Source organism: Capra hircus, chromosome 1 (genome assembly GCF_001704415.2).
Source record: "Capra hircus breed San Clemente chromosome 1, ASM170441v1, whole genome shotgun sequence".
NCBI lineage: Eukaryota > Metazoa > Chordata > Mammalia > Artiodactyla > Bovidae > Capra > Capra hircus.
Window position 1 is genome coordinate 116,345,579 of NC_030808.1, and position 11,929 is coordinate 116,357,507.

Consider the following 11,929-nt stretch of genomic DNA (forward strand, 5'->3'; position numbering starts at 1 on the left):
ATCCTGGTGCTCACTTCAGCAGCACATATACTGAATCTCTAATCTTAGAAGTGTGGGCTTTTGTTGTTATGATAAACTTCATTAGTGGTTTGAAAATTCATATCCAAAGATGACCTGTCAATGTAAATGTAGAATGAGACTTGCCTACTTCGACTTGAAATGGCATTTCAACATTAGATTATAAATCCACCTCACCCTCCCAGGCAAAGTCTGGTCGGTCTGAGACCATACCTAATGAGTTCCTCAAATTCATGTTTTTATTTGTAACCAGAAATCAAACACATGCTAACACAACCTGTTTTCTGGCCTCACCAGCATATCAGTGCTAGTGTTTACACAGTGACTTAAACTTAAGACTCCTTAGCAGAAGGCAGCTCGCTATCCCAAATTAACAAACATATTTCTGATTGATGAGGAGTTTTATTTAGAATGTGGGAAAGACAAAATCCCCAATGAAGATGCCCCTTCTCCTCAGCGGTGCCTCTAGTACCAAATATCTCAAAAATTAGTGTGGAAGAACAATGATCTCCTGGTGAGTCCACAAGCAAGAACTGACTATTTAAGAGACTAATCCAAAGATAGGACAGATGATAGCGAAACATTTTAAAAAAAACTCTTTGTAAAGAAAGGAAGTGGACTCAGCAGAAAAGGACACCACAGCGCTTCCTTCCTTGTCTTACCCCTCACCCTTCCAACACCAAACATTCCATAGGATCTGGAAAGACTTGCTAAAATTAATTTAGGAAAAGCCTGTGTTACTGAACCTCCTAAAGAGAAAGTGTCCATCCCATTCCCAAATATACAAAAGAGTAGTTTCGGATACATTTTGCTAGCCAGCTGCTGAGCTTCGAAATTCAGCCTGTTTCCTCTTTTCTTTAATAGAGAAAACAGAAAAATAGCAGATCGACAGTTTTTTTAGAGCAGTTCTTCCCCCTCCTCACAGTCTCGATAATGGCAACAGGTTTCATTTCCCTTCCACAGCCTCATGGAGCTCCTAGAGCACTAGCTCCTTACGTGGCCACAGAAGAGAGTTGGGGAATCTGATGTAAATAACATGAAGGTAGCTGCCCCATTGAGTTCTAATACATCAGATGCCCAAAATACACTTTAAGACTAAAAAACATGCCACCCTCTTTCCTTGATTCTGCATCTGCACCCTTAATGATGGAGAGGAAAGAGAGCTATTTGCATTGGTTATATCTAAATTTTCTGTAGGAAAGTTCTACTGTGGACAAGCTTCAGTATTTTGTTCAGTTAAAGTCCTAGGACTGGATCCTCTGGGAAAAGGTTCATAAAACAGTATTTATTTTGTAGTGAACAACAAAGTGGAATTCCTACAGGTGGTTTATGCCATGTGTAGGAAGTGTGCTATTTTCATAGGGAAAGTCCAAACATTTTTCCCACTGTATTACCTAAGTAAAAGAGAAATAAACACCACTGGTGGCAGTGGAGTATACAAAATGATACCACATTTTAAATCATATGACTATCTGATAAAATAAATTTTGGAAAGGGTAATTAGGCCAATGTGAACCGGATAATTACAAAATTCCAATTGTGCAATAAGGTGACATAATACAAAGGCATAACTTCACTGTAAAAACTATGTAAAAAGATTGAGGAAAGAGCATTCCAAGTAAAGTCATTATGGAGCAAAGACCCAATTTTATTCTTAACAGAAATTGTTTGCAGATGCAAGTAGCCTCCACTACCTATTGCACCTATTCTTCTGAATAACATAAGAAAAGATCAGTCACTACACTGTCACGAATTTAAATTATCATGTAAATACGATGTGGCTTCCCTGGTGGCTCAGTGGTAAGAATACGCCTGCCAATGCAGGAGATGTGGGTTCTATCTCTGGGTCAGGAAGACCCCCTTGGGGGAGGACATGTCAACCTATTCCAGTATGCTTGCCTGGAAAATCCCACAGACAAAGAACCATCATGGGCTAAAGTCCATGGGGTTGCCAAGAGTCTGACACGACTGAGCAACAAAAAAACAACAAAAATATGATGAGCCAACTGCAAGCTTGAGAAAAGGATGGAATTAGGGGAACAGACCTCTTCCAGACTAAGGGTTTTCCATTTTTTAATACTTTATCACATATGCTTAGTTGCTCAGTCATGTCCAACTCTTTGTGACCTTTTGACTGTAGCCCACCAGGTTCCTCTGTCCATGGGATTTTTCAGGCAAAAATACAAGAGTGGTTGCCATTTCCTTCTCCAGGGGATTTTTCCAACAGAGAGACTGAACCCACATATCCTGTGTCTCCTGCATTGCAGGTGGATTCTTCACCTTCAGTTGTTTTAATACTTTATGTATGACTATTGCAGAAAATTTGGGAAATATGAAAAAAAGAGGAGCAAGTAAAAATTACCTCTATCTATCCATGGAAGGCACCGTTTTAAATGGTGCCTATAAATAAATGGAATATATAACTATAAATGGAATCAAGGCCTTACAATTTCAATGTGCTTATTCATATTTCAATGTAACAGTCATTTGGGGGAGGAAACACCACTGACCATGCCATGTATGACTTTGATAAAGACTGCTAAGGCAGAAGACAAAAGAGAGCAAATGGGGGCAAATGCATGAGGGCTCTTTACCCCCTGTCTCTGTGTTGCTCTTCTTATTTAGGATTTTCAAAATATCTTTGGTAATCTTCTTCAGCTGATGTCTGGCTTCGTCACGCTCTTTTCCCACTCCGTAAAGAAGGATTGTGCGCTGGTTACATTCATGACTTGAAGATTCATCCTGAAAAAGAGAAAACGCGTTTTGAAAGCCCTGTTTAAAGGGCGGGGTTCATGGACATGAAATGCGCTAACCACAGCATCTCCATGCTGGCTCGTGCGGTGGTGGCATCTGGCCCGCCTTTCAATTCACCTCAACCTCCACTGGCAACACCCTTGTTTTTCCAGTTTGGAACTTGCTAAAGTTAAAAAAAAAAAAAAAAACAAAAACACAGTGTCAACTGACCTGAAGTCTTAATAGAAGCAGTTGATGTGGGCGTACCTTACAGAGTAAGTTTTGACTCTTGATTGTTTAAAATTTAACATGGTGTTAATGTCACATCCTAATTACATACTAGCTATATTTTTTTCCTTATGGAAAATGTTATTTCTTAGTAAGCTTGGTTTTCTATATTCACTAAACATTTTTAAACAGTTTATATTTTTGCTAGGATCCTCAAGTACTTTTACTAAAAAAAAAAAAAAAAAAAAGTTCCATTAACTTCCAACATGACTGTGTAAGACACAAGAATGTATTTCTTTCCAAATGTAAACAAAAGACAGCATGGTCTTATTAGGTGTGAGAAAAATAGTTGGAAATGCAAACACATTCTGACACCACCTTCCTCTCCTGGACCACCTCCCTCCCCCACCCCACCCCCATCCCAAACACAGTGAATTCAAACACTGTTTTTACTACACAGGAGAGGAAATTACTAAGGCAGAGCATCACAAAAACACATTCCTTAATCAAAGTTAAATAATCCCAGACATGTCCTCTCTTATGCCTGGTTTTGAATTTTTCTATGTAATCTTTTCTCTTTGATCCTGTATTCCTAAATTTTCTTGGTAAAATTCCTAGTTCTATCATTTAGCCCATCTCCTTTTCTTACCATTTGCCCATATTTACTCGTGCCAGGTACTTAGTTCATAGTTCAGTCGCTCAGTCGTGTCCGACTCTTTGCGACCCCATGAATCGCAGTACGCCAGGCCTCCCTGACTTACTATCACTAATAGTATCTATCCCTAAGAAGCTCACATGAGGGAAAGATTTGTCCCAGGAAAAACAAACTATACTCTGTGCATATAAATTAGCAGTGGCTGCAAAAAAGAGCAGAGTCCTTGTGACCTGAAGCACACCAATGTTCAATATGGAGTACACTCGTGTGTGTGCTCTGCACAAGCAGCATTTTGCCCCTGCAGTCTTGAAGTGAGACCCTGTTGCCTCTCAGTTTCAGTCACTGTTCTCTCAGTCTCTTTTTGTCCTTCTGTCTTTCTCTCACCTGCCTGCATTCAAGGCACCATTTCCTTCTTTATAACATTTTATCAGAAACATACATTTGCATAATCTGCCAATCTAGCTTGCTACCACAGCCCCAAATGCTATTTTAAGTGCTCAAATTTCCCTTCTTTAAAAAAAAAAAAAAAAAGGCAGTGTTTTCTAGAAGCTGTTATTTAATACCCTGAGTTGCGTAATCTCTTCCAAAGTCTCAACGGACAGACCTAACCCCAGCATAAAGTCAACATAGACAGTGATTCCTATAGCTCTATGACCTGAGCTACTGCACTAATCTCTGATTTTGTTGTTCCTCCACAGCATTACTGATATACTTCCTTTTTGTCTGGTGGGATGTGTAAATATAAGCCCTACAAAGGGAACAGAAAGGCAATGAGGAAACTGCACAAAATTCAGATGCCAGTCATGTGCCCTGGTGATTGTTTTCAGTTAAGTTACCTGTCAAGTGGTTCTGATGCAAACTTGAGTGTGAAGGGTGATGGAAAGATGTTAGCAACAGCTGTTTAGAGAGTACCTACCTACAGCAAGACAAGGTACTACGCACCCTGAAAAAATGCTTGGTGCATGTCCCCTGATTAAGGAGTACAGATTCAGTGTCACCCCAGCAGCATCTGCAGAGCTGGAGGCCCAAACAGGGAAGAGGAAGGATCCCTGTGTTGTATGGACATGGAGTACTATGGCTCCACACCGATCAAGCAACAGCCCAAGGTCAGGGTAAGAGAGGGCTTTGACTGCACCCAAAGTATGCCCTTGCCAACACCATGGTCCAGAATAACGAGCCTTTCTGAGCCTCAGATTCTTCCCCTAAAAACTGATAACACCTCCTTTATTACAAGGTTTGGGTGAGAACTGAGATATGTCTGTAAAAATGCTTAGTGGCATATCAGATACAGCACCCCCTGCTGCCCATTCATATTATTGCACCTCCCCCGGTAAGCACCCTACAACCACATTACTACTCAGTATTTCCCAAAGGCACTGAGCACTTCCTTCCTTTGCTGGTCTCCTCTTGCCACCTGAAATACTCTCAACACCCTCAACCGCACTTGTAGAAATGCTGTGTGCAATGACAGCATTTCTGTCACCCGAGTTTAGTGAGAACCCTCACTACAGGGAAAGGGGTGGAGAGGACAGACTTTGGAGCATTTATCACGGTGTACAGCACTTATTTTCTCAGTATCTGTTAAATCTCTGTCTTCTCCACTAGACTGTCAGCTTTGTGAGGAAGAACCCAGGTCTATTTTATTCACATTGCATTCTCCCAGGTCTATTTTATTCCCATTTGCATTCTCCTTAATGGCACTTAATATTTGATAAATATGTAAAACAAGGAATAATTAAGCAGATCAACCAAAAAACAAAAAGAATGGGGCAGGGGTGAAGATAAGAACAAAACATGGTTTTATAGAAAAGCTGGCTTGATAACTAAGTGTTGAAAAACTTAAGATGAGAAATGAGAGGCAGAGAGAAAGACCAAAAAAGTTTGTAGGGTATAAATTAGGTCTTAATGGCAGAAATAAAAAATAAGGAGCAAAATCAAGAGGTACCTGAAAGAAGTTAGGAAAGGATTGGGAAGTTTCAAGATGGACTCACTAGATATAATCTGTTGGTGGGTAAAGGAGCAGGTTATAAGGGTAGGGAGCTCATGAATTCACCATTAGGCGAGAGAAATTCAAGGGGTGGGTGGAAACATATTACAAATGTCTAGTAGGTGGTTTGACAGCAGGTATAGTGTAGAAGTGACAGCTTAGGGAAAAAAGCAATATGTCACTAAAAGGGATTAAAAGCCCCCATGTTCTCTTTGGCAAGGGTATGGGAGGGAAGAATGCTGAGACAGTGAAGGGGATAAATAAATCATCACATGATGGATATACAGTCTCCATAATTAAAAAGTAACCAAAGAAGTCAAGGTCACAAAAGTGAGGGAAGCAACAGTTAATAACAGGGGCCATCAACAGTGTTGAAAACAGTTAAGAACTCACAGTGGATGCGGGCTTCCCTGACTTGTTTCTTAAAAAACAAACAAAATATCGTGTGAACCTCAAAAGAGAAGTTTCTCTAGAGTGGCAGGGGCAGAGAGGAGGAAACAGGAGGTTGGAGTAACAGTGATGGTGCAATGGTGACTGTGAGGGAAGCAGCCCACACTTACTAGCAGCTAAGTGTAAAGAAAAATAGCTTGAGAGGAAAGTGGTCACTTTATTAGGATGGCCAATGACATACTCTCATTTCAAAGCTGTGTTTCAAGTGAGTCTCCAGGAAGGAAATCCGGATTGGAAGGCAGATCATGCTAACAAAGGAGACAGGCAACAGAGACCTCTTGTCTGGATTAACGTCAGAAGAAAGACGAGGACATCTTTCTACTTAACCACAGACAGAAATGAAAACTGGTGAAAATACAGGGAAATCTGGAGGTGAAGAAGTGAGACGCTGTATCAGTTCACTGGCCCTATTATGCTCAGAGAATGGGCCAGAGGCAAAGTCATGAGGTAAGAGTCAGGGGATGGAATTAAGAAAAAAAAAAAAGAAGCCTGCAGCTAGCTGGGGGAAAACAAGCCCAAAGCACTGGTCACTCTCTACATGGGGCATGAAGACAGCTTTTCTGACATTTAACATTTTCTAGGGAAATCATGATAGCTGTTACTAGCTTTCAAAGAAGAAAGGCAACGTTTTTAAAAGCAAACCATCTTTCAATAGCCTACAAGATTCGTTTACATCCATTTTTTGTGCATGTAGAAAATGAACAAGCCTTCAAATAGCAACATAAGTTCAATCTCAGAAAATGGACCACATATTACCAAACGTATCGGATAAGTTCTGCTCTTTAAATTAAGTATTAAAACACTCTGAAGTTCCATGGCTGTAAAAGCTCAAAGAGAGTGTTAGTTGCTCAATCATATCCGACTCTTTTGAGACTGCATGGACTGGAGCCCTCTAGGCTCCTCTGCCCATGGAATTCTCCAGGCAGAATACTGGAGTGGGTAGCCATTCCCTTCTCCAGGGGATTTTTCCAGCCCTAGGGATCAAATGCATGTCTCCTGCATTGCAGGCAGATTCTTTACTGTCTGAGCTACCAGGGAAGCCCAAAAGATCAGTATCAAAGGATTATTCTCTTGTTGATACCCTGAAGGACACATCTGTTGGGCAGGAGAAAGAATCCATAAGACAGTCTATGGAAGTCTAGCCATCCCCTTTCATGCTTACCCACTGCTGTCCTTGAGTTAAGAAGGTCACCTCCCTATAAACTGAGTTCTGAAAAATCTTATCCTCCTGATCAATCAGTTTTCTTTCTTCAGATAATATCTCAAACTCACAAAGACTTAACTGATTTTAAGAGCAATTAGGAGGATACACATCCAAAAACTCTGGAAGGCTTGTTGCATTGATACTATAGCAATTGAAAAATGTTCCTTAAGCCAAATGTTCTGAGAAGGGAAAACCGGAATTAACTGGTCTGATGTTAGTCATCCTCATTTCTTTAAAGTAAGTGACTAGAAATGTTGCCAAAACTTGTGTGTGAGTTCATAAGGATATGACCACGGTGGTGAGATTAGAGCTGTGAACTCTCCTTTCATCTCCAGTCATTATTTCTTTCAGCTGAAGCATTCAATGGACCATATTATTCTGTATAGAACAGAATAAATTCAAATCAGTGTTACAGCAGGAATAAGCCTTGGGCTGGTGGAGGAGAATGGGTGTGCACACTGCAGGGAGGCTTTGCTAAAGAAGGAGGAAATTAGCAGCAGCTTCTCAGTAGTATGACACCTGGAGTAATTTTTGTAATTACCTGGAGTAATTTTTTCTAAATCAAGAGAATCAGGGACTCCTATAATTAGATATTTAAAGGAAAGCTTTGTACAATAATAGCTTATAGTCAACAGTATGGCCAAAATGAGGCCTTTATCCAACAAACTCAGAGCATCCTAGGAGCATTATGGCTGTCAAGTGGATTAATTATAGATACCACTCCTATGCTTTCAAGCAAAACACGCAAGACAAGGATGACAAATAACTGGATCACCAGAGATAGTATACTTTTTTTGTTTGTTTTTTTTTTGCTAAACATCGCAATGCCCAATACTCCTTACTTTTTGAACGTATCTTATAATATCTAACCTAAATTTCTACATTCTAACAGGTAAAGCCAAACCAGATGACATGAGAACTGCCTTAAAATGCACGTGCTCCATCAGACGTTCACTAATGTCAACACAACTGCATTTTAAAACCATAAGACAAGAAAACTAAAATAGCATTAAGAGCTAATCCAAGGGCATCATTACCTCTTCATCTCCTCCCCAACCCAGTTTCACAAGGACCACAGGTTCCTACCACTTCAGGGCATGGCCCTCTCCATTCTCTGTAATCCTATTTGAAGCAAATATGTATTTTCGGATAAACAGACTACCTTTAGTAGACTCGATTAAAAAAAAAAAAAAGAAACCAACTAAACCATGTGTATATAAAAATCCTAGGGTATACAGAATTAGCTCACTTTTCCAGTCATCTTCCAATGACAAAACACTGTCAGAGAAGGTTCACAGACAGGTGTGGCTGCGAGTCACAGTCAGAAGAGAGATAAAGCTAATTTAGATCAAGATCTGGAGCCTTTCATTTACCCCTCAACTCCCTAGTCACAGCACTATAGACATCTGGAAACATAAATGAGTTAAGTATACTGAAATAATGTTCCTTTTCTGTGGCATATTAATTTGTTGAAAATAGCCAGGATTTCCCCCACATCATCCCCCAAGCCTTGTTTCATCCAAAGGTCTTAGAAACGCTTCACAAACATTCCGTAAAGCTGACAATCAATCTGGTGTAAAGGCAAGTATGACTCCTATTTTCCTAACAGGAGTATAGCCATCCCATTCATGGCCTTCCCCTCTCACTGGTGGGCCTCAGTGCGGGGGAAGGGTTGTGGAGACAGTAAGATGGGGAAGACTTTTGCACACAGTGGTCACAGGTGCAGGCTCTAGAACTAGAGAGCATGAGTTGAAATCGGGTCTCTAACTCTGCTGCTCTGCTCCTCTGTGTTCATCCAGAGAACAGAAATAAGACGATTATCTACTTCACAGAATAGTTAACTGACGACAATATAAGAAACCCAAAGTGGGCTATTATTATTCTGAAGCGTATGTGGCATAAAAGCTTTTTCAAAAAGTATGATCTGTCTCTAAACCAACAAATAAATTAATTTTCCAAGAGTATATCAAGCCGACGTCTAAACGACTAACAGATGGGGACCATGACGTGACTGACATTTCCACCTGAAATTAACCAAATCCATAGCTTGATTTCAAATCCATAATGCCAGCAAAATTCTCAGCTAGTTTAAATCAGTGGCCTTCAACCCTTAAGGAATATGAGCATCACTCCTTCAGGAAACTACAGGTCAGGAAACTACAGATGAGGGCTGCATCCGTGAGTTGCTGGACCACCGGGGCTAGAATGGTGCCCAGGAAAGTGCATTTCTCATGACTCCTCAGGTGACACTGAGCTGCCGTTCTATACTTTTAAAACCGTCCGTGAAGATCATCTAATCCACACTGAGACAGACACACTCAAAACTCAGAAGAAATAAATAACCAAAAGATATATTTACAACAAACACACTTACCCAAGTGGATCTGCTGGTAACAGAAGGGCATTATAGTTCGAAACAGTGTGTGCGTGTGTACACAAGCGTGAGTATCCACAATATTTATATAAAGGTGATAGTGAGTCTCTTCACTGAATAATTGTTGTCGTTAGTCACTAAGTCATGTCCGACTCCTTCGCAACCCCATGGCCTGTAAGGACTTCCTAGGCAAGAATACTGGAATGGGTAGCTATTTCCTTCTCCAGGGAATCGTCCCAATTCAGGGATTGAACCCATGTCTCCTGCCTGACAGGCAGATTCTTGACCACTGAGCCACCTGGAAAGCCCTCAGTGAATGATATATTTCCCCAAAAAACAAAGGCAAAGTCAAAAGAAATCTGTTTAAACTCTACTCAAGACAGGCATAAAAGTCCTATATAATAAGCCTAGCAATGGATACAACGGTTTTTTTCTTTCTTAATGTAATTTTACAATCTTCAGTTTTATAATGGGAGGAAATTGTATCGCCTACAAAGAGCTGATCAAATACAGATTTAAAATAATGACATTATTAACCAGGAAAAAAAACAAAGAGCAAGAGACCTAACATCCTTAATGAGCACACATTACAAGTTAATGTGATTACCTGTTAAAAGGCAATAAATCTCCAGTGTTGGGCACAATATGTTTTCAGGTAAATAACCATCTGACAAAGCAAGTCTGCAGCCTTCTCCAGGAAGCAGACATCACCAGGCTTGATCTCTTGGACTTATCATTTGCATGGGAAATAACCCAAAGAGCTCACAACGCATCAACTCTATGGCAGGTTTCAGTACAAAGCCACAGGATTTTAAATTGCTTTTTAAAAGATGACTTCTCACCCACCGTGCCCCATATTTCCCAAGGAAATAAAAGCAGAAGTCCTAAAAGCGGGCCAGACGGAAATACAGTGTCTGCACAGCCCTGAGTCCACGGCATCTGAAGGTAATTTCTGATTGTGAAGTCTTCTTCCTCTCTCCCCCTATTTCTCTCCAGAACATTCAAGACCTGACTGATGAAAGCTCAGCAGATTCTCTATCATAAAGAGTGTGAGCAGCTAAACTAAGACATTAAAAGGAAAATAACAGATGCCACTCTACAGCCTGTAATAACTACCACTTACTGGACACATTCAAATCCTTCAGATCAAGAGTAACCAGGTAATTTTATATCTAGGTATTTGACAAGCATATGTATTTGCACTATGATGTGTGTGTACTTTTTATTTCAAGTTTTCTTACGGTGGAAACCTTTAATAGCAGTATCAATATGGGTACATAAATGGAATATAAACTAAAATACAAGCTGCATTAATGATGCTGGAGATAACCATTAACTTCTTCATTAAAGAGAAATTATACAGAACATGGAAAAATATTCAAATGGTCATACTTATTTTATCTTGAGTATAAAATCAGATTTGCTATAGTTAGGGGGAGCTGAAGCTCTTCATTGTCAACAATACTTGATAAACAAGCAACTGTTTATGAAAAATGAGCATTCTCAAAGTATAATTTCCAAAACTATCAAGGCATAAAGAAAAATGGCAGTTGCAAGTAAGGTTAAGTCAGTTATCTTCTATCAAATTCTAGGGTTTATTTAGTCTTTTTTTTTTTTTTTTAAGTTAAACTGCTGAGGAGGTATATGACGTAAACCTTAATTTGTTTAACGTTCAATAATAAAAGGATGGAAAAAAGAATTCCACTGACATCTGGGGGAACTTAGAATTTTTTTCTTGCTATGGAGGTATCTGTGCATTAATATCACCATGTCTTCTATTTAGGAATAATATTTTCTTTACAATCAATTCCATTGGTTTTTTGATAAATTCAAATTTTACAAATTTCATTTTATATTTCAAAACTTAGATGCCAAATAATGTATTCAAATTAATATATTCAAGTCAAGTGTTAATTTCCTTTATTGCTGCCTATTGTGGTATAAAAACCTATGGATCCAGGCAAGGACATGATCTTGGTATTTTATTTTAGTTACCATTATACACTCTATAAACCTAGAAAGTATGCCTGGGGCATTTTGAGGAATGCCATCTAATGACTACATAGAGAAATCATTTCCTCATTTTTTTTTAACCATTTAAAATTTCTTCCCTGAATGATAGTCAAGAAAACATACATGAAACCTTAAAATTTACTAAGCAAAGTTGGAAGAGAGATGCACATGGGTTAAAATATTTGCATGCAAAGAATACTCTGTGAGGCTGATTTTCGAATGGACTGCAGAGCAATACAGAGGCAGAAATACATTCCAAATATAAAG

The 11,929-nt window shown here is 39.5% G+C and overlaps 2 protein-coding genes across 4 annotated transcripts in view; one reads left to right on the plus strand and one right to left on the minus strand.

Annotated features, from left to right (window-relative positions):
* The window catches only part of MED12L (mediator complex subunit 12 like), a 360,401-nt gene that overhangs the window by 79,850 nt on the left and 268,622 nt on the right, over positions 1 to 11,929 (minus strand). The window contains exon 16 of the mRNA XM_018049036.1: positions 2,613 to 2,760. Within this exon, the coding sequence (XP_017904525.1) occupies positions 2,613 to 2,760 (148 nt within the window). The remainder of the gene's footprint in view (positions 1 to 2,612; positions 2,761 to 11,929) is intronic.
* P2RY12 (purinergic receptor P2Y12) overlaps positions 1 to 11,929 on the plus strand; it is a 49,820-nt gene that overhangs the window by 35,302 nt on the left and 2,589 nt on the right. Inside the window, exons 1-2 of one of the 3 annotated variants that reach the window (XM_013965747.2) lie at positions 5,363 to 6,518; positions 10,646 to 10,809. The gene's annotated coding sequence lies outside the window, so the exon portion shown is untranslated. Of the gene's footprint in view, positions 1 to 5,362; positions 6,519 to 10,219; positions 10,810 to 11,929 lie in introns of those variants that run through there. The other 2 variants (XM_005675443.3, XM_018049013.1) reach the window with 2 other exon arrangements.